Source organism: Amphibalanus amphitrite, unplaced genomic scaffold (genome assembly GCF_019059575.1).
Source record: "Amphibalanus amphitrite isolate SeventyFive unplaced genomic scaffold, NRLGWU_Aamphi_draft 000199F_arrow, whole genome shotgun sequence".
In the NCBI taxonomy this organism is placed as follows: domain Eukaryota; kingdom Metazoa; phylum Arthropoda; class Thecostraca; order Balanomorpha; family Balanidae; genus Amphibalanus; species Amphibalanus amphitrite.
In genome coordinates, this window is record NW_024881694.1 from 413,043 (window position 1) to 436,367 (window position 23,325).

At 52.6% G+C, this 23,325-nt stretch overlaps 1 protein-coding gene across 1 annotated transcript in view; it reads right to left on the reverse strand.

Moving 5' to 3' along the window:
• LOC122384817 (tyrosine-protein phosphatase 99A-like) overlaps positions 1 to 23,325 on the reverse strand; it is a 42,384-nt gene that overhangs the window by 13,270 nt on the left and 5,789 nt on the right. Inside the window, exon 2 of the mRNA XM_043372568.1 lies at positions 8,794 to 9,120. Coding sequence (XP_043228503.1) covers positions 8,794 to 9,120 — 327 coding nt within the window. The remainder of the gene's footprint in view (positions 1 to 8,793; positions 9,121 to 23,325) is intronic.

Here is a 23,325-nt window from a genome sequence, read left to right on the forward strand (position 1 = left end):
TTTTTTAGATATCCGCGAAAAACCGCAGGAAAAACCGCAGGTGTTCAAACACCTGCGGCCCCCCCCCCCTGCTGGGGGCCCCCCCAGCAGGGCGCCAACACACTTTGACGATTTGCCCCAGTAGTCAAAATTCCTTAGCCGAGGCCCTGATTGACGGTCATTGAATAACACCGTTTGATGAAGCAACAACATGTTTCACCTCCATTACCCGGCAAAATGACTAGATTTTTACCAGTTTGCAGAGCCTGTGCCCGACGTGTATTTGGAACGCCACCTTGGCCAAAAGTTCTCGTGCGCCATCAAAATATTCGAACAGATATGCAATTTTACGGGAGGGAAATGGCCCCAAGCCATCTTTGTGGCATGTGCTTTGTCTTTGAGCTCGTATCAGACGTTTGCCATTCCCTGAAACGACTCTGGTCGTGGTACGCATCGGGAGAAGACGACTCTCCGCTGCCTGTTTGATCTTTCTTTCTCTCCACCTATTTTCGTCCGGGACAGAGCACTCTGTCCGGGAGACAGCAAGCGAGAGAGCAAGAGAGCAAGAGAGAGAGAGAGAGAGAGAGAGAGAGAGAGAGAGAGAGAGAGAGAGAGAGAGAGAGAGAGAGAGAGAGAGAGAGAGAGAGAGAGAGAGAGAGATTTGGAAAGAAGGAGTCGTGACCATTTAGCTCTTCATTGACGTTTCCATATGGCCTAGACGAATAAATGACATTACGAAGATTATCTTTGACATTGAATCAAGCCACATCAATTGCGAGATTTTTTACAGTAAACGTGCATTTCAGGTTTCCCGTCGCAGTTGACCACTATGATTAAATTGATGCTGAAAAGATGTAGGAGAGTCGAGAGGCTAACAAATAGTAAGTATGTTGTGTACTGATTCTTATGTTTACTGAGCCCTAAGAAAAAGTCGCACAGTCCTCGACCAAGCTTGTATTTTCTCAAATTCGTTCGAATAAAACAGTCGGGAACGGAGTTCAATATGGTCTTGTACGGCGCGCGTTATATAAGCAGGTTCTAGCTAATGTTGCCGCATATACAGTTCCTCTGAATGTTTCATATGGGGATTACAAGACGAATGTCAATGAAGCTGGATCCATGAGGTTCATTGTTTAGGCCTGAGGCTCAGCGGAGCCCTGTACTAGAGATCCTCCGCGTCGTGTTAAAATAGTTCATCAAGAATTACTGAATGGCAAAAACCGGAAGAACACGTGCTAGCAGCATTAGCATATTTTTGACATCCCGGTCAAAATGTGCCTTTGCCTCATATTAGGCTAAAGCCCACCAATGTTATCACAGTGGAAATTCTAGGAAGTCTACTATGCAAGGCGTCAAGTGCTTTGTGTTTGCTGCTTCTGTTCGCATGGGCCATTTAACCACGCTTTAGAGGATTTCGTGGGCTTTTAACAGTCTTTTATCAGCTAATGGGTAGTTAAGGATTGGCCCAAGAATGTTTATGGCCCTTGCGGGGTATTCGCCACTAAAATCACGGAACGATGCCACCAGGAACGGTGAGCAAAAGGCTGCCGGACAACAAACCAGTAGGCAGGTTTATTGCTTTCATCGGCTAACCGTCGCCGGTAAACGGTCACTCGCTGGTAAAACCACATAACAGTCCACTTAAAACCGCAGTTATATTGAGAATCTTCACTGCAGCTACGGCGAAACTTGAACGCAGTTCTCATCAACAAACTAACTATTCCTGAGAGAAATAAACAAATTGAAGCGCTGGTACGAGATCAGCTCATGACGCAGGCATCAGCCACAAGTTTCGGCCATAAGTTGCAATGCTATCGCCGTGGCCGGAGGGCCATCCCAAATTCGGCGGCCACATATTGCCGGCCCCATTCTGGCTCTGACTTGTCCGTCCCGTTAGCAGCGGGAGCGTCCGGCACGGATCCCAAGGCCGCCGGAGCGAGGACCCCCGCCGGTGTTCGGAGCGGCGCAGAGTGTTTGAGTTGGCTCGTCTCTGTTTTCCGGAGGAAGGAGCTGTCGGCCGGCTGGGGGCGGCTCTGTGTGAGGTCGCGCCGGAGCCCCCCGGCGCTCCCCCGGTGACATGTCACACGCCGGGCCGCGGGCCGTGTGTCGGCGTGCCAGCGCAGTGACCGAGACGGCGGCCGGCCCGGCCACTCAGGGACCGCCTGTCACCTCAGGAATGTCCGACTGATGACGGACCAAATCAACGCCGAAATGTGCGTCACAGCCGACATTTTTGCCGAGAATAGAAACAGTAGGTACGCCGTCATGAAAAGGCAGTTAATTGTTGGGAAGTGAAGACAAGCGTGGACAGAAAACTAAACGAGTGGGAGCGTATAGATGAATGGCCTAAGTGACGACTCATGATATTTAGGCATGACATATACCTATTACCTACCCGGCATTTTGTTAACCCGCGCCCCGTAGGGCTACCGGCGGACCCTACCACCCGTAGGGGGGGGGGGGCGTTTCGGCCCCCCCCCTAAGATCTCGGAAAGTTACCGGCCGATTTTCAAAATTCAAACGGCGTTTGATAGCCCTACCCGGGAACTACCTTGTGACCAAATTTCATTGACCTAGGTCAAACCGATGACGTCACAGGTCAGGTCAAAGGTCAGGTTTTCACCGTTCACAGGCAATTCAAGAAATGTGCTGTGAAATCGAGTAAATTGGTAATTTATTGAAAACCATCGATGGTATATTGTTCGTCAAACACATACTTTGCTATCTGAGGTCACTGATACCAGGTCAGGTCACAGCGAGGTCAGGTCACCGGGGGTCACAATATGAATGTGTCGTGTGATACATGTTTTATGGTCCATTTTACATGACAAATGCGATTGTGTGGGTTAGGCAGCCTTTGGAGCCAGCCTAGGTCACGTTTTGGTGAAGGTCAGGTCAAGGTCAGGTCAAATCAGGTCAAATTTCAAAGTTGATATTTTTGCATAAAATGGGTATCCATTCGATGCAGCTCGTCACGGGGAGTCTAATGGTGGTCTTTGTTTTGCTCTACGAGTTCTAGAATTGCCAAAAATTGAGTTTGAAAATTTGACGTCATCATTTTTGAACAGTTTTTTCGCTATAACTTGGCCAAAAAACGAGTTATCGATCTGAAATTTGGTATGTAGATAGAAGACGGTAGGTACTATCACATATATTCCGGGTTTTTCGAAACTCAAAAAACTTTTTGGATTTTTTGGCTAATATATCCAAAAAAATGCTTTTTTGATTTTTGGGGGTCAAAACTCAAAAATTTCAAAAATCCGAGATAGCAGTTTTGTAGCCCTGTCAATTCTACACCTTTTATGTCTTGATCATTTTTCTGTATCTTCAAAGCTGTAGGCCTGACAGGTCTTCTCGCGAAGGTCTTTTTTCGGTCGAAAATGACAGAACATGACGTCACCCTGACGTCATTTGTGGCCAACCTATCACAGCCTCTGGAAAGATTTTTGGTCACAATGTGTAAAATTGATGCCCGGAGGGGTCCTGAAAGTTTGGTGGCGATATCTCCAGCCGTTTAGGAGATATCGACCGAAAAGGACAGGGGGGGGCGTTTCGGCCCCCCCTACGGGGCGCGGGTTAAATGAAATTTGCAAGTTTTGTTCTGTCCACAACAAATTTTTACAATGCATTTATAGACATCGATATCAAACATCGTATCCGTATTGATACAATACGAAACGGCAATTGAGCCGCCCATGCTTCCTTGTTACTAGTTCCAAGCGGAAAAAAGTGTTTTCTTATTCTGTCTTTAACCGCTGCACAGCCAGCTATTTGTTCCACCATACCGTGGACGGATCTACTGAATGAGTTCAGTGCTTGCGGGAACGTTGAACAACCGCGGAGGGACAGTGCAGTAGACCACCGAAACAATCATCATCACAGCGGATTCTTGTCTGTCTGCAATACCCTCAGTCAATCCACAGAACACATGAACCCTGAGCTGAAACACAAATCCCCAACGAGTGAAACCAACGAGACGGATGAGAGAATCGAGCCCACACGATCGCAAAACGACCGACAGTCCAGCTGACTCGACTGCGATCGGACGAGCCTTTTTACTGGGCCGGCAGTCGATCGGCCTGGCGGAGATATTCTCCGGGTCATCGTGCTGACGGGACGCGGGTCAGGTCGATATGCTCAGGGCGGCGATGCAGTCGGTTCCACTCTGTCGCCGTCGCCGGTCCACGGCCGCCGACTGTGAAATATACTGACTCGGTGGTGCAGCCGTGTGCGAGCCCTCCTGAATGGGCGACCGAGTGGCTATCTGGTAAAGCCTCTCAGACGAGGAGTGTGAAAATTCAATCGAGTCTGGATCGTAATGCCGAATGGGCTTCCGTATAGGTGATATTTATTGGCCTATTGTGTTTTCTTGATAGCATCCGGTAAACGTTCAAATGGTAAGCATTCAAAGGGAAGGCTTAGACAGTCTACCAGCTCTAGAAATAGAACGAGTGTAACGTCTGGCATTTTACCTGCCTATATTTCATGATACATTTTATCTCTTTCCAATATCAAATCGATTACTTGATTTTATCAATTCATCCTCATAATTACTACATAATCACTGTCTTAGTTAAAAGCAACCAACGCGACAATGCAACAGCACCATTCCAAACCATTATCGTCCGCACATTATTTGAACGGCGCTCGACTCTGAAGTGAGGTAGTCAGTTGGCGCAGATCGAGTTAGAGTTGAAACAGTGGAGGATCTTTGAACGCGCCGGGCCCTCTCGAGCTGAGTTACAGTGGTCAGACAATTGGAGATCGGGACACGAGGGTCATTCGGCTCAAACATGTAGCCCGGATTCTGGTTTCAGTCTGTCGCAGTCCTGGCCCCAGAGACGATCGGGGTCGAGCGTTCGATTCCAAATTACTGGCTCGCTAAATCGCCACATGTCTGTGGCCGTGGACGATCCAGTCTAACTCGATGTCGCATATACCAGAGTCAAATCGCAAGGCTTCACTGGCTTCAGTAGAGATATCCGTGAAGAGTTATCTTCCCTGACAAGCCGAAATGTTGGTCAGCTAATTAAGCAGCAAAAGCAACGTCAAATTATTTTGAAAAGATTAATGGCATACTCCTACCTACTCAAAAGAAGTACCGTGGCCTTCGTTGGAAATGTGAAATATTGCAAAAACACTTTGCAAAGCATTCAAATAAAGTGCACATTGCCTGTTTTGCATGAGCAACGACTATAAGCCTTTTCATTTATTTTGCTTATATCCTTGTTTTTGTTGCATCATTTTCTCCCTTTGTTAGACTCGAAAACTGTACTACTGCCCCTGGAAGTGCGGCGAAAAGCGAGGGACACTTAGCCAGGTCCTTATCGATTTCAAGAGGCTAATTAAATTCAGAGCGGTCGGAAGTGCACAGAAACCTGCAGGGCTCAGCGATAAAACTCGGCTCGCGTTCCAAAGCAGCGCCGATGGAGAGTTTGTTAAAAGTACTGTTCTCTCGGCGAGGTTTTATCCGATTATCGCCATGATTCGAGCCGACACAGCTGAGCCCATCTGATGGCAATCGAACCACCGCTCTGAGAATGAATGGAGATTCTGTTTGATGGGCACGCCTCGTGCAAAAGTTGAGCGTCCGACGTATGCAAAATTTCGTGAATAAGTAATGATGTTTTTAACATCAGCGAAAGCGAGCTTTTTTTGCACTGTATGTGTGCAGCAACATATTATTGAAGTCTTCTGCAATAATTGTAATGACTTCTATTAAACCCAGCGCTGAGCTGTATACCGATAACAAAGCACCAACAAATCCCCTGTCAGATAACCTTTACCGACGCCCTCAGCTCACTGCACCACTGCAGCCCGGCGGAAGCCGTTCCGATGTCAGCCGGCCGGACCCCGCCGCTCGCAGTGCGCGCCGCTATACCGACGGGTGGCCGATATGTCGGGGCGGCCTCATTTGCCGGAGGCCGCCCGCCGCTGAGGAGGACGGCGTGGCCGCAATCCGTCTTCATTTCACCAGCTGCGGCGCCTCAGAGGCGGGCCATCAAACCGGGATGAGGCCCGGCGCGGCCCAGAAGAAATTGCCTCCGTCGCCACTGGTGATGATGGCTCACTGTTATTACGGCACCTCTTCGCTGCTGGCGTATAAATTCTATCGGCTAGACTATCATGTGGTTAGTTCGAGTCATGGTATTACAAACAGCTGTCGGTTGATTTCAAACGGATCTAAGTTCCTCACTTCCTATTGAACCCAATGACATTGCCGTGTCTTTGAACATTGGACAACACCAGCTGAGTGAAAGAACCCTTCGCGCTGGCGATCTTCACCATTCATCCGCCGCCAGGCGGGCCAGCTGCGGCGGCCTTTGGTCTCAGCTGACCCCATTCTGCCCCGGGGCGACTGACGTCCGCCGCTCGGTCGCCCGCCCGCTCTCCGCCGGCTCGTCTTAGGCCGCTCGGACACGGTCGAGCCCGTATTTCTGGCTACTCTGCTGGAGGGTCGCCAGCTCGGCGGCGGGTCGAGCCTCTTCTACCGACTCGCCACGCGCTCTGACCGCACACTGTGTGACCTCAGCCGCTCGGTGGTCGGCACACCGACATGATGTCCAACAAAGGGGACTTTGTGCGGCTTTAGGGTTGAGACGTAGGATTCAGGCTGGATTTGGTGCCGGGGTAGTGGTGGATGTCGTATCGGAGTCTGAATTAGAGGCATGAGGCTCTCGGTGAACTATGACATTTCCGATAACAATTTCAAAATATAATTGAAGCTAATTCCAGCATCAACATTTGTTTCTAAATCACCTTTGTTTGATGTTTACATTGGTTTCATATATTATTTTCACCGTCGCCTTTGAATCGTTTTTGTTTCCTTCATCCTTGTCCAATGTCCGTCTCGCAGTAACAACTTGCGTAACCAAATTGATTTTGTGTTGAGTGCCGTTTCTTACACAGATTCGTCATCATTGACACAGCCTTTTCTGTGTCGATATATCCATGTCGATATCACTATCGTCGCCGACGCTCTGCAGTAGGTCGGACGTCCGAGAGGTTCCCCCGTCGGTGCCGTCGGCCGCGCCGCGGGGTGTCGAGTCGGGACAGAGCTGCGGGACCCGGCGGGACGCCCGAGGGGTGACGCTCGACCTTGACAGTGGCGACCCCATCCGTCACAGGCGATTGGCTGCCTTCGCGCCACGGGGTTTGTTTGTTTTGGGGAGTGTGATCCGTCAGTGTCATATCGGGAAAAGAACACCGCGTCAGCAACTTTCGACGATCGTGCACGTGTGTTGGTTGGTGGCTGTAGCCTCGGATGTTTTTCCGTATACTTTTGTCCATCAATCTTGCAACTATCTCTTCCCTCCCCCTCTCTCTTCATCTCTCTCTCTCTCTCTCTCTCTCTCTCTCTCTCTCTCTCTCTCTCTCTCTCTCTCTCTCTCTCTCTCTCTCTCTCTCTCTCTCTCTCTCTCTCTCTCTCTCTCTCTCTCTCTCTCTCTCTCTCTCGCTCATCGTGGAATAGCCACTACACTCTCGGTCCGCGTCGAGAGCGTCGGGGGACGACAGCCAGTCCGCTCGATGGCCAACGCGACCACCGACCGACCACCGACCAAACGATATGGAGTTGGTCCGGCCGGCGTGCTCGGCCGACCGTGCTCCGCTGGCGGCCGTAGCCGAGCCGTCGTAGCCGCGGCGTGGGCGTGGGCTCTCACCGCTCACTGGACAAGCTGAGGGAGACCGCCGGTCCTGAGAGGCGGTCCCACGAGATCGGAGGATGCGGACCCAGATGGTCCCGAATCAGGCGTCATCGAACAGCGCCCCGCCCAATTCGCCCGTGCGGCCAAGGCTGCAGTCTGTCCGGCGATGACGACCGCCCGACGATGACCCGTGTCAGGGGAAGGAGGTGCGACATCCGTGTGCGGTGTGCTGTCTTGAATCGTCCGTTTGTATATAGAGAGAGCGAATGTCCTGCGATTGAATTTGTATGCCTGTGTTTCTTGTCCCCGCATGTTTTTGTTTGTGCCCGACTCAGACTCTGGACTGTAATCGCCACGCCCCGCGTGGATTGTCCATGAAGGTAATACATACATACATACATACAGGCAGCCGAGGCGCGCATGGTGATCTCGTTGATAGGGCGGATGGACTGGTGAGGGGGTAGAGAATTGTGATGGACAGTATGAATGGATGGAAGTGACATGGGCTGATGCAAACGGCAACAGAGGAGGCTCGGGATAAATGAGGTATATTGTCAGAATGAACTTTAGGGCTGTCAGCTCACAAGCACTACCGCTATCAAGCACAACCACTAAACGGACGGAGCCGAGTATCGTACTTCTGTAGATTTGATTTAGTTTCTTTATATTTGCCTGAAATACTGTCTTTTATGCCAGTTATTCATTGCTTCATCAAATATTTAAGCGTCGGAAGCTTGCGTAAACACCAGAAGTCCTTCCAGCCTTTTACATTAGGATATTGCGATGGCAAATTTAACGTCCATTCAACTTGATTGCAGTGAATCATTCGGTCTAACTGAATCACCGGCTAGCGACATCGAACAACCGTCCAACATATCACGTGTTCTCAGGTCGCACGGCGTTTTTATCATGCACCGACCCGCTCAAAGACACGCGTCGTCTCGGTAAGCCGGTACTGGAAATAGCGCGGCTCTTTGTCCTCGTCGACCGGACCAATGTTTCCACTTCCTTTCGGCGGCGGCGCGACCAGAAAACATCCACTCCCGGCGGTGTAGACACGCTTTAGGCATTATCGCGGCTGAGAGCCGCACATACCGCCAGTCGGCGACATTGGGTTTTTACGGCGGTCGCGCGGTCCGCCCCCTCACGGCGCGCAGCGTGCACTCACCTTGGACGGCGAGCGAGACCGAGTGAGCGCTGGGCGCGCCGTTCACCGAACAGACGTAGCGCCCGGCGTCGGCGGCGCTGACAGGCCCGATCTCCAGCTGGAAGGAGGGCAGCCGCAGCTGGACCCGCGGCGCGCGCGGACCGCTGACGCCGCCGTCCTGGCTGTAGCGGGCCACCAGCAGCGGCGCCGACTGGCCGCCGGAGCTCGGCGACTGGCCGCAGCCGCGACACGACCAGGTCACCGTGACAGGGTCGGAGACGCCCTCCTGGTCGGGACACGGCAGCGTCACGTTACCCCCGGACGACACCGTGAACATGCTGTCCTCGCCTGAAACGGAGGGACGAGATCGTCAGTGGTCGGCTTTTTCTGCTGTCTTCAAGAATTCCTCTGGTGGATGGGTCATTTAAAGTCACAATATGGCATGAATGAAATATTTTCATGAATGAGCACACACTGCAAAGTGCTCCCCATACTCATTCAAAAATATGAGCGCAATCTGCACAATGTGTAGGCTTGGTAAAGTAGGGTAAATATCTTCCGGGAAATGGTTTGGAAAACAAACGGGATGACTCTATATTTTAGTAAGCCATTAAGCTCGCACTATAACTCAGCAATGCTGCGTTAACTACCACGTTACTGTCCTCCTCTGTCGCCTAAATTGAAATTCGCCACTCCAAGCTTCAACGCTGCGTTATATAAGTCATTGCGACCGGACAGTCTCGGATCATTGCCCATTTCTCATCATACGCTGCGTGTATGCACCCTTCCTCAAGATCCGCTGTTGCATGCTCGATACAGAGCCACGGTTTATCACCTCCGCGGCTAAGTTGTGGCCAGTTACCACTTCCGCCCGTGCAGCCCTGATTGGGCGTCAATTTGTCAATGAATGGAGCGGCGGCAGGCGACGACCGTTTAAGTGCCAGTCCCAGATGCTGTTGCGCTACTGTGAGGACCCTGCAAACTTGGAAGTGTCTCGTTCGGGAATTATGCCCGGCTCGAGGCTCACGGCGCGGTCGTAAACCTCTTCACGCGGCAGTAGGCGCCGTAACGATATGCGGAACGGTCGGCTTTACAGGAGCGCGGACAGGGCAGGGCCATCCCCCGAGTGTCATTGCTCGGTGAGACGGGGACAGACAGGGCACCGCTGTCCTCACGGACACCTGCCGACAGGTGCTCGGCACCGGCGGTACATAGGAGTCAGGCGGGAGTCATCAGTGTAACGGCGTGCTAGTCAGAGGAACTGACAGCACTACAAATTCTGCCGCAGCAATTGAATATAAAAGATGCTTGGGATCAGTGGGCGAGGCGAGGGAACGGTGAGACAGATAGGTGAGAAAACGCCAAACGGGAACCTGATTGAATGGGGTTTTTATCTAAATAAATCGGTGTCGTGTTGGGAAAATTTGTGGCGTAAAATTGATATGCAGCAGCTCTCTTATCTGGGTTTTGTTTGTGTTACTTTACTAATTGCGTGGAGGAACACAAACGCTTTATCAGCTTCTGCCATGTCGCTGACTAGCTTTGTAAGCTTTGTCTTATGACTACACGTTCGGGTAAAAGAAGAAACTTGTTCTGTCACCACTTAACAAGATAAAGGTGCTTAATTAGGACGTCCACATCATTCACTTAACAATGGTAGCTTAAAATAAGATCGAACGGATGAGTCGTTTCGTTTTTATTACCTCCACTTTTTCAGACATCACAAGTTGTCTCATTTTGACATCAGTGTTAGTGCTACCTGAATCAGGACTTTTTTAGATATCTCGGCTTCTATCAACTCACTCCTGACAAACCGAAGTGAAAAAGAGCTTTTCTATTTTATAGAAAATGGGACGTAATTTAAAGTTTGTTCTGCAAACTTGATAACTTTAAAAGAAACATTTCTGCTCTTACAGCTTTCCATAGGTGAGCTGTTGCCTATCTCCGATGTCCTCTTTCGGTCGCAGAAGTACATAACGAGTAGAGTTGCAAAGTTTTCCCAATGGGCTGCTACCGGCACCGCCCCGCCCCACAAAAATTTTCTGGGATACCGGCATGCTACCACGCCCCAAGCAAAAAAAAAAACCGCCAAATTACCGGCATACCGGTAATTTGGCGGTAATTTTAATACGGCATATGGAACTTTTACCACAAAATGTATTTTGCAGTGGCTAAGATTGCTGTTATTTCAATTCAATAGCCTCTTAGTGTCCAAAGTTTGGATCATATGCTGATAATTTTTTTGTGTGCAAAATCAAAAATACCGGCATGCTACCGGCAAGACATGCCAGATACCACGAAAAAACCTGCGGTAGTGAAAAATTACCGGCATGCCGGTAGTGCGGTAGGGAAATTTTGCAACTCTAATAACGAGCCCTCATCTGTAGCCGGTGCTGAATGGGGCCGCGCTCAGCCCGCCGAGTCCGTCGCTCGTTTTGCCACCTGGCTGCCGCCTCCCGGGTATATTCATCGGGCCATCGGCGTAATAATACCCCGGCCTGGTGCGCACAATCAGAGCCCCGGGGGATCCGGGCCGCCGCCACCGGCTCCGGGCTGCTGCCGCGCCCATCGACCGCTCCACCCCCCCCCCCCCCCTACTCACAGCTACACCGGGAGAGGTGTTAAAACACCCCCACCCCCACCCCCACAGCTACACCGGGAGCGGTGTTAATACACCGCCCCCCCCACAGCTACACCGGGAGAGGTGTTATAATACACCGCCCCTCCCCCCCCCCACGGCTACACCGGGAGAGGTGCTAATACACCGCCCGAGGCAGCCAGGTGGCGACGGATCGGGTCAGCCCGAGCAGCAGCGCTTTATGCTGCCTATGGTAGGTACACTATACCACTTGTATCATATTTGTTATCTTTTTAACATAAAGAATGTATTGTTTCACTTACACATTAGGATCAACTCACAAATAAATAACATTAAAAAACGGAAAGAATGTTAAAAATGGCAGTGTGGTAATGCTTCTGAGCCGGAGTGAGCTTGCAAAAATAACTCCGAACGGCTCGTAACAGAAAAACAAGGATCTCGTCTTCTCCTCAGAGCCCTCGCGATGAGATAGAGCAGCGGACGCCCGTCTCGGAATCTGTGTAGCTCATTAATCTCGCCAATTCGTTCCGCTGCATGCCCAATGCCGCTGCGGGGCAATGTCGGTGTCGCGCGCCGCTGCTCGCCGCCGCCGCGTCTCGTTTGGCACCTGGCGACGCGCCGATTCTGCCGCTCCACCGGCGACGAACCGAGCGGCCCCGGCGTCGGTCTCATTATAACAGAGCGAGCTGAATACCTCCCACGCCTGGAGGGTCCGTGATTCCAAACACCGAGCCGGGGTTTTGGTCGAGGTTGTGCCGACTCAGTGCGCCCCTGATGAGCGGGACAGGTAGAGTGGAGGGAGGGTGAGAGGCGAGCGGCAGGGGGCCGAGGACCTACGTGGCTGGGATGCCGGCCCCGCCGGGCCCCTGTGGTGCTCCCCTCGCTAACTCGGAGTAATAGAGTCATCGGCCATGACTCCATTGCCTTTTTGACAGGCATGCTTTTTCCTTTCATTTTCGCCCTTCAGTAGCCAGCTGCCGTGGATGCTGTCATTGTTGCCGTCCGAAGCTGGGCACCGGTTGGTCGCCGCTGGGACACCTCACTGAACGGACGGCGCTCTACTGAGACAGACTGTCTCGCCGGGAATAGCACAGAGGGGCCGCGCGGTCTCCAGGAGGAACACTCTCTTCCGCAGTCGTGAAAACAGGGCGGGCGCATCGCTGGCATACTTTGGTGGTTCTTTGTTGGCGCTCGGCGGGCGGCGGGCGACTCTGGGGACCGGTGTGTGTCATCTGGCTACCGAGCACGGGACGAGAGCGGCGCGACCGAGACGAGCGTGGCGCAGACGAGCTCTGCGCGCCGCTCTAGCCGCAAAATTAGCCCGCGCTCCCCGCGGCGGGCCGCGAGAAGTGATGCCGATGACGGGTTTATCAGCATCGACACGTCATCTGGAGCAGCAGTTGATGTGTTTGGGATCAAAACTTCACGCTTTATGCGGAGCGCTACCGCGAAATCTAAACTAGCTGAGGTGTTTTATTCATTATTTGGAAGCGTGACTCAGGCGTCTGGGCAACTATCTGACCGATAATTCATCGTGACCGCTTCCAAGCAGTGAACGTAACGTAAACAAGGACACCCGTGGATACGATAAGATCAGATCCAAAGAGCAAATAGCCACGCCGATTTCCTATCAACTGGTTAATGATGACGTCCTGTAGTCACGCAATGCGCATTGTTTTGATATCGTTTGGGTAGTGTGTCTCAGACGGTCTGATATTTTTCACTGAGACCGAGTAGGAAAATCCAGTTGTTGTAATAAAACTTCTACGGACTGAACTGAGAGGTTTGTTTATTTCTGAAGGAAAAGTTATTTATCAGTAAATCCAAACAGCACTGCATTTCGCTAAAGCCCTGGATCATACTCGAGTGTCATCGCTAGCTCGATGCAGCCATAACCTCACCACTCCCGTCCTTTTTACCGGCCCTTGTGAGTGCGACCGCTATCGGTGGTCTCGGGGGCCGCGTCCGGAACTCGTTTGCCACTGGTCAGATCTCCTGGGCGGCGCATAATTTACGGTGGCTGGCCGCGGCGCCAGGGCGAGCCGCTCGCGGTGACAGTTCTCTTATCGGCCGGCGGCGTCCGCGATCAATCATTCCCGGCCGGCCGAGCGCGGCACCGCGGCCGGTGTCGGAGCTGGGAGCACCGGGCTCGAGACGGCCGGAGAGCTCCAGGTAGTGTTGGGGTAGGGAAGGATGGGTGGCGGCGATTGGATGTGTATGAGGATTAGGGACTGCTCTGATCGTGCTGAGAACTGAGCAATGTGGTTTGTTATAGAGCATCAGCTCCAATGCTATTTCAAATAAAGCGGGAAAGAATGGAGTGTCATTGGGAGCCCACTGCCCAGACCTGAACAACTGACCTGAACCTGGCTGCACACAGCCAGGCCTGAGCAAATTCGTGGCGTCGTCAACAATGAACAAACTCAGTAAACCAGTTCACTGCCGTAAACTTGTACAATTTTCGACTGGGCGTTTCCAACCTTTTTGGAACGTTTCGTGGCTATCAATATTTCTGCTTGTCACGGGGTGTCCGAGGTGTTATTTACGAGCAGCTGTATCGAGCCCGACCGTTCCGTTATCCGTCGCTTCTGAATGACCATCTGAGCACCGCTGACCGTTTTTATTTGTATAGGAGGTATAACCCCTGCGCACTGTGTCTGACAGCCGCGCCGAGCCGTCTGATAATTCTGACGTTTTTGATCGATCTGGTACTGTTGGCGTCATCGCCCTACCGGCAGTCCCTGACCCCGTCTGGTCTGCTTCCTGAATCTCTTCAGTTCGGCCGGCAGATTGAGGTGACATTGATGTATTTCATGCCCGCGGCGCCAGCCTCGGTTCCCGTTCACAGGTGTGGTTCTCCGGAGAGACATCAGACCGGCCTGGAATTCTCCCCCAGTCCCTCCGCGCCCGTCCGGTCTGGTTGTGGGATTGAGCTGAGGTAGGTCGGTATCAGGTAGGGAAGGTTGAAGGGTTGGGGGGATACGGTGATGACAACTCGCTCGGTAATCAGTACCGTCATGATCGATGTCACCGTCGGGAGCCCACTATCGGAGATCGTCGGCCCGGGTCGGGTCGTCTTGTCGGCGGCCTGTCGGGGCAGGGGCTAATGGTACCCGCTGTCAACACGGCCAGCGTCAACATGGCACCCTGTCGGGAAAACAGGCCGCCGGCCGACCCATAGGGACGGACAGACACGATAGTCCACCAAGACTCGGACCCACGAGGAAGGCAAAGGCGGGAGACAGACCAACTAGGGATGGTCAGTGGCCACCCGTGGGACGGTCCGAGGGAAACAGACCGAAGTGGTGGTCAACGGAGACAGAACGGCAAGGGATGAGTTGCTATAGCGACTCATCCCTTAACTTAACTATAGTTTAACCCTTGGAGACGCATGGATGCATGATGCATGAAAGGTAAATATTTATTGAAATTGCTATATGCGACATGAGACTCATTTCGTGGCATTACAAACGAGATACACAGATCCAGTTAGCTCAGTTCTGGCAAAATCGTCTATCGTAAACGACCAAAGGCTGTAAAACCACCCGTTATCTCCCGGCATGTTAACGAGAGGAGCTGGCATCCATGCCAACCGTTTGGAGAACGCCAAAGTCGGAGCATGCCACGCCGAAATGTGGCTTATTTTTACGACGGCGGATTCCAGTGTGCTTGGTTTCAAACGATCGCATAAAACGATGTGATGTAATTATAAAATCTCGAGGAAACGGATAAAAAACTGAAGGCCAAAGAGAAGAGAAGTTTTATCATGGTTGAATTAACATGACCATTTTTAAGTTAAATTAAGTATTTTTTTAGCAAAGCTCATTGGGGGACTAAGGCACATATTCCATTTTTTTATCACAAATCGTAACAAATCGATAGAATGCAATACTGAAGCAATCGACGAAAAGTTTTCGGGTAATTGACTAGCCACGGCCGTCGTCAGATGAAAGAGAGGCCGCTCTAATTACCTCTGCCGGCGGCGCGCGACACTCGGAGACATTTCTGACGGCGGCTGCGGCGAGCAGGTGGACCAGAAAGGGGTGCGTGCGCCGCGCCACTAATCTAGGGGGCGGGGCCGGGCGGCGGGCGGAGCGCCCCCGGACTGCCGGGGCGGGCCGGCAGAGTTTCCGGCGCTGACCGCGGTCGGCGGGGTCCGCGGTGTCGTCTGGCCAGCCACCGTGTCGGCCGGGTCAGCGGCAGCGACTCCCTGGTCCGGTCCCCGGCGGCCGGCGGAGCACCGTTCCAGGAACACTTTATGAGCACGGCCACCGTGTCTTAGATCTCCCGAGGGCGACCTGCCTCCGTCGGAGACATCACAGTGGGCCTGCGAGACCGGAACTGGCGCTCCGCTGAACTTGAAACGAAAATCAGTGCCGAGACTTTTTGATATAGAAAGTTAGATACTTTGCCCAGGATTTTTGACATACATTTTATTAGTTTTTTGGCCCTTGAATTTTAATTGCCTGATATTGTATTTATTGTGAAGTATTATACCAGACATCACAAGCACATTTTATCAACCTGTTCTGAGAACGCTACGCCAAGTGTCTCCGTCCCGTCTCCGTCCGCCACTGCCTCCGTCCCGTCTCGTTCAGTCTCTGTCTCCGTCCCGTCTCCTAGCGCCGGTGTCTCCGCCCGACGCCCGTCCCGTCTCGTCCAGCCACTGCACCGTCTCCGTCCCGTATAGTTCAGCCACTGCGTTGTCTCCGTCCCGTCGCCGTCGTCGCCAGCAGTGGCCGCTGTCGGCGACGGAGGGTGACCGATGGCTGGGCCGGCGCCTCCGGCGGCAGTTTTTCGTCGGGTCCCTACCGACGCCCAGCTGTCGTCCCGGCTCTCCTCTCTCCGGGCCCGGTCCGGACGACACCGGGTGCGGCACACGTGTCGCCCAGGGCTGAGTTTTTCCACCGGCCGCGGTCGGCAGCCGCCGATCGGCTCCAGATTTCAACAAAAACTGGTGTAAAAACGGTCCGAAAATACCGAGAAAGGGAGGCGAGACGAGTGCCACGCAGCATCTCTCATCTGCGGTCGCCGCTGCCCTGCTGCGGTAAGAGACAGCACATCGGTCATGATTAGGCATTAGCATACTTGCCCGCGGCGTGTCAGCGACTGAAACTCATCGCAGCTGGGGTATTTGAACCATCGGATTCGCGACGCAGCGTCGGGCGATTTCTGAGTCATGAAATTGGCTCTCGTGGCGACCACGTTTTGAGTCACAAACGGCGGTGACGGCGCCACAATTCGTTACTCCACCGGTTATAATTTGTCGTCCGTCCCCGCCGATTTTGTCGTTCGTGATTGTCGGTTATTAGAGACCACAGCTGCTCTATAATAACCCCCGCCAATTCGCACAGTCCCTAAAACCCACAAACACCGTGTTTTACGACCATCTCAGGCCTGTGACATCCCGACATACGCAGTCGCGACTCCCCACATCCGTCGCGGTCCCTCCCGTCCGCCGCCCCTCCCATCAGTAGCCGTCGACCACACATGGGGAGCGGGCGGGGGCCCAGCAGTGACACGCGAGTCGGTGCGCCTGGGAATGTCACCTGCCGTTCTGCCAGCGGACGCCGGAAGGTCTCGGCTCTAATTGTCGCCGACTGTGGCCACCTCGGGGCGGCCGGACCCACCCAGACCACTGTAATGGGGCCTAATGTGAGCCGGCGCCCACGGCAAGGTGGCCGAATCGCGGCGACCAGCGCCGAGCAGCGGCGGCGGCGGCGCTGATGGCGCGGCGGCGGCAGTTGTGGCGTGGGACGAGGTCTTTGTCCGAGCGTGTGACGCGGTGACAACTAGTCTGTCGCTTATTCTCACAGTGCCACGCTCATTTGGTGTGGTGTAACACACGTCAATTCAGAACGTCTCACCGCATTGTCCGAGTGTTGGTGATGTGTGCACTCGAAAAGCCCATCTAAAAAGTTGAAGAAGTTTTGAGTCTGGAAATCGGGTTCATAGTTAAGGAATTATCTGCTAGAACTGGTTGAAATAAGAGTTGTAAATGATTTGTATGAAATGCAGTGCATGACTAGGAATTATGAATTAATGGCTATGGTTCGAAAAACAAATAGAATGTCACCAATGGGACATGTTTTGGTATATTGTTGCACATAATGTTCTAGTCGTTTTTTTATTTTCATTATTTTCTTAATCGTGGATGCAACCGTTCGAACAATTATGTTATGTTGGGCTGAGGTTAAAACGTGTCCGACATCCGTATGTAAACCGGTTCTATTGACCTGTCTCCAAGGATTGCATTTGACACTCCTATTTACTTTCTATCTACTAATAAACACCAAAGCATTTTGCAAATCAGCTCACTAACAGGTGATTTATGAGCAAATAATCTCCTTATCTTGACAGCTTAACCGGGCGTCTTATGGCACCATTGCAACGGAACAAGTGAGGCGGCGACGTTGAACGCTGAGCAGTGTGAAGTACCGATGTCCAACAGGTTGCTAACATGAGCTCATGGTTCGAGCTTCAAAGGGTGACGGCCGATACAAAAGACGTTTCACCAATGCTTCACACATGGTGCGACATCGCATTTGTAACATCCGCGTTGTTATCGCTGTTGAATGCGATGACTATCACCACCCGATAAGTGATGCTATTTAACGCGAAAGTTCCGGCATCAGTAATGACTCCTTATGTGGTCAAATCTAAGATAAGCATCTTTATGTTTTCACTCGGCAGGTGGCGCCAAAAATGACCAGACTGAAAGTGGTTAGAAATGACCATAGAATTTCCTCGTCGGCGCCTAGTCATTACTCTTTCAATTCCATTCGTTATTCGTGGCGTGAACAACTCCGACAAAGAGCCATCATGGTGCGCAAAACGACATTCAAAACTCACGCACGTTGCAGCCAACGCACATCGATTCTGCTCATCATCTTACCGCTCATTCTCTCCACCAGAGCCGTTTAATTCGCCGGCTCTCGTCGGCATATTGCACGGAGCCATCTGACGGCCTTTTGTGGCTCTCTCAATTCATCACCGCGCTCATTAGTCTGGCGGACGGGACGTTCTGACAGGCGCCGGACCCGGGCGGACACTCTGCGGCCGTCCGACGCGCGGCAGGCGGCAGGCGGAAGGCGGCGCATAGGCGGCAGGCGGCGCAGGTCCGAAGGCGGCGCCGTCCACTGCAGCCCGCGGGCGCGCGCGGTGATTTGTGACGGTATTGTTTACGGCTCCGGTGACGATACCATCAGTGCGCGCCGCGCGACACCGACACTTGTCTCCGAGATTGTCTCCGCCTCCGGAGTTGTCTCCTCGAGTCACCGGGAGTCGGCGCGCGTCCACAGTAGCTGGCTGTGATGGGCCATTGTGCCGTCACTGCGGACAAATACTGTGTGTCCGATACGGGGACACCGTCGGCCAGTCACAGACAAAGGTGGATGGGACGGGACGGCGAGGATTTAGAGAGGTACAGGTGTATGACGAGAGAGGAAAGGCCGCACTGGGATGGCTAGAGACGGGGAGAGACCGCGCGCCGCACGAAACTGATTATGGACTGGGGAAACCGCACGCAGGGGTAGCGACAGGCCGAAACTGCGTGACATGGCGTAAGGAAAGCGAACGGATATCCATTGGGACGATCCCGCATCACGAAACATGGAATATTCGTTCAGGTAACTGCCACACCCACTGCTGCTGCTGAGAGGACCAGAGCTCAGGCAGAGCTGCCGCGGACATGGGAGCTGAAGTTTTTACCGGCTGAAGACCACCGAGGGTCGGCGTAAAGCCTCCGAAAGGTCAATGGGCCATCTTGAACACCTGGTCACCCAATAAAGCAGGAGTTTCGGAATAGACGAGCTGCCCAACGCTCACCATTTCTGACACCGAGCAGCGGAACAGGGAGGAAACTTCCTCCAACTGAGTCCGGGTTTCTTCTAATATTCAGAATCTCAACTCTGAGTATCATAATTTTTAGCCCAGTCCACTGCAGTCCTTCGCCTTCGCTCACAGAATACTTGGGCATACAAACATAAGCATTTCGGCCGATATTTTTCTCCCCGCTTACCTACCAACAACAGAAAGACCCCGACCCACGAGTTTTGTCCATGCATTAACCCGCGCACCGACGGGGGTCTGCGCCAACTTCGCATCGACGGGGGGGGGGGCGGATGACCGCCCCCCCCCCTGAGATCTCGAGAACGAAGCAAGATAGCGACAAGCGGTAAACGGCATCGGATACGCACGGCCAAGATCTACAATTTTTACTAAGGTCATTTTCAGGTCAGGTCAAAGATGACGTCACAGGGGTCGAAAAAGTCAAAATGGCGGCGCTAGATATGGTGAGAGTTTTTCTCGAATAACTTTCGAATTAGTCAAGATAGGAACAAACTAAGGGCATCATCGTGATCCTCTTGTCAATCCGCATCGAATGATATATATGTTGACCTCGAAAGGTCAAGGTCAAAGGTTGACCTCAGGTCACGTGACCTCGAGGTCATCATGTATATCATTCGATGCGTCTTGACGAGCTGAACACAATGAGACTATCCACGCGTCTGTATCTTGTTCCTGTACGGAGTTATTGGCCAAAAACCTTTGGTGACCTTTGATGACGTCACATGACCTCACAGCTGCCCAACAGCAAAACAGACCTCAAGGTAGTGAAGGTTGATCGTATATGAAGTCATGTATGGTATATGGGGCCATTCCGACCCGTTTTAGTGGTAAAAACAGGGAGTTGATTTTCCCCCATTGACTTATAATGGGGAGGTCGCGAAATTGACCTGACCTTAGGTCACCGATATCAAAATTCCGAAATATACAAATTGTAGCTACTAATGACCTAATAATATCCTGCGACTTTCAAAGGCCTCCGACATCTACTGTAGCTCTGGCACGGTGACAAAGTTGCAAAAAAGTGACTTGAGGTTGGGTCATTCAAAGTGACCTGGTGACCTGACCTTAAAAGGTAGGAGGTTCAAACTTGCACACCATGTGTAAAATTGATGAGGTTATAGTCATACCAAATTTCGCGGCGCTACGCGCCGCGGTTTTCCCGCTATTCGCGAAAAACCTCAGGGGGGGCGGATATCCGCCCCCCCGTCGGTGCGAGGGTTAATGCACCGACGTTTGTGTAAATACAGCTGAATTATTCGTCCATCGACCCTATATATGTGTACGAATAGCGCGTTTTATTACTACAACGACGCCTTTTAATTAATAGGTACGTGCAGCACGTACAGAAGCAGTGAATGCTGCCCTTATGTGGGGAGAGCACGGAACGTTTCTGTAAAACCACCCAGTTTCTGGATTACAAGAGTGTGGGAGAGCTACCGACATCATTTACAGAACACGTGTAATCATTTACCTGGCAGTCCGACTGCCAGCGAGCTACCACGGGCATTTCGGACCTGTTGTGTTCGGGTTATTGCATGGATTTGCACGCGTCGAGCCATGTCTATAATTCTTAGTGCACTCTGTGTTTGAACTGTAAACTGCCATTATCCGGCTTCCTCAGTTAACGTGAAATTGTAAATTACAGTTTGTGCTTCCCAACTGTTGCCTTCGCGACATCCCATTTTATTTTCAAACACGACTGGCGCCAGCCACGTGGTATGTGCACATTAACCCCTCTCTGGCCCTTTCCAATCGCTCTGATACGCATGTTTAGCCCGCTGGCGACCCGGCAATCAGGCGGTCGTCCTGTTTGTGCGAATCCGCTGTGAGCACCGGTTTCCCTCCTCCACAGCGGCAGTTGGCCCGCGTCCCGTGCCAATGTTTCGCTGCGCCAGCCATCCAATTTCACCGGGTCGCCGGTCCAACGCCTCCCCCCCCCCCCGCCGATACCAGTGGGGCGGGAGGCACAGCGAGGGCCCGACCACCTCCGCGAACCTCTCAATTAGCGGCGATGTCGGCCGCTCCGGTGCTTATAAGTTCATTAAAGCCTATCGCCCACCAATCAAACGAGCTGGCGCGATCCGAGGATCGCGTGTGAGGCTTCTGACCCTACCGGTGATGGCGGCAAGACAGAGAGGCAGACCGCGGGCAGGGACAGGACATTAGGACAGTGCCCCTGCTGTCCTGGCAGAGTGGTCAGTGACGCTCAGCAGCTGCTGTGTGACTGCCGGTAAGATTGCTGGTGAAGATGTCACCGCCCGCCGCCCGTCATCACCCACCGCCTCCCACCAGCGTCCCACTGGCGGCCAGCCGGACAGAGACGATCCCGTCAACAGCCGTCCGATGCCCCAGGGGTGTCACAAACAATTAGGAGCGGCGTGAGTGTGAGCGGCGCTCCGCCCTGGGGGGCCGCTCCGGCCGTGTTGTGCGCCTTTGGGCGGTCCGCTCTCAGAGAAATCACCGCAGGAGGTGCGCGACTTGAAGACGCCGCGCCGCCGCTGGGAACCGGTCACTTGTGTTGTTCGTTATGTAGAGCGGAAGTTTGGCGCGACGAGAGAGAATTAGAGCTGGAAAGGTAACGGGACGGGCTTTTCAGGAATGGTGGGATTTGATGGGTCACCCGTGTGTCTTTTGGTTGTTGTTGGTCTGGAAGGACATGGGAAAGGACATTTCCCGCTTGGAAGACCACGAAATCTTTCAATAGACAGGAATGAGAAAATTCTGACTTCATCTAGAAACGTGTCAGTCCGCTTTACGCTCATTAGCCCTAATGCGCATTTAAATTAGCCGTATATGTCTTAATGGGTAGGTACTAGAGCTTTCATGATTAACAAATCAAATGAACTATTACATGGTGTAATGGATGATTCTGCCCTCAGGCATCAAACTGTCAAATCACTAACCGCATGAAATGCAAGCCTAATTATACTAAGTGGTTGAGCAAATTGCGGTTAATGGCTGCGTGGGGAGCGCGGCAGCGACTACCAAACGGGCTAGGTGAAGGACTGTGCAGCTGTGCACGGATTACCTTCAGTAATTTACTCAGCCTCACCTCTCCGGGTATAAACCCACGCAGAAGTCATATTTAGCCAGCTTTCCAGCAAGCATCCACGCATGAGCAGGACAGTCACCGCCGTCATCTTCTGGTGACCGAACAGCTAACTTCTCCCCTAACTCGGCCAGCCCTGGGCTGTAGTCGCCAACTTTGCGGCTCCGTCGACACGGTCAGTCCAGCCACCTCTGCAGCCAGCGCTGCTCATCTCATCCTCTGTCCCTCTCGCCCTCTCCCGTGCCCTTCGCCCTCGGAGCCGAACACTCTCTGTATCAGGCACATTAGCATGCCCGGCCCGGGCCGACTGCCGACAACTCATTACGGGCGCTGGCCGGGACTAGCGCGGCCCGCCGAGCGCCGGATCGCGGCTCGGCCGGACCGGCGAAGCCTGCCGGGTCGATCCGGCGCTCGGCGGGCCGCGCTAGTCCCGGCCAGCGCCCGTAATGAGTTGTCGGCAGTCGGCCCGGGCCGGGCATGCTAATGTGCCCGGCCCGGGCCGACTGCCGACAACGGGTCCGTATCAAAGCGTCCAAAACCGCAGCATCCAAAGTACGCAACATCCAAAACCGCAGCGTCCAAAGTACGCAACGTCCAAAATACGTCCAAAATCGGGTTTATAGGGGGCATTCACAAAGTCCAAAACCGAAACATCCAAAACCGCAACGTCCAAAAACGTATCATCCAAAAAACGTAACATCCAAAGACGCAACATCCAAAGTACGTAACCTCCAAAACCACAACGTCCAAGACCACGACATCCAAGGCACGCAACATCCAAAACCAACCTAACCTAACCTAACCTAACCTAACCTAACCTTACCTAACCGAACCTAACCTAACCTACTGATTTTTGCCTATCCCTTACCTAACCTAACCTAACCTAACCTACTGATTTTTGCCTACCGGGGATAAGGAAACCCAACCTAACCTAACCTAACCTAACCTAACCTAACCTAACCTACTGATTTTTGCCTATCCCTAACCTAACCTAACCTAACCTACTGATTTTTGCCTACCGGGGATAAGGAAACCCAACCTAACCTAACCTAGC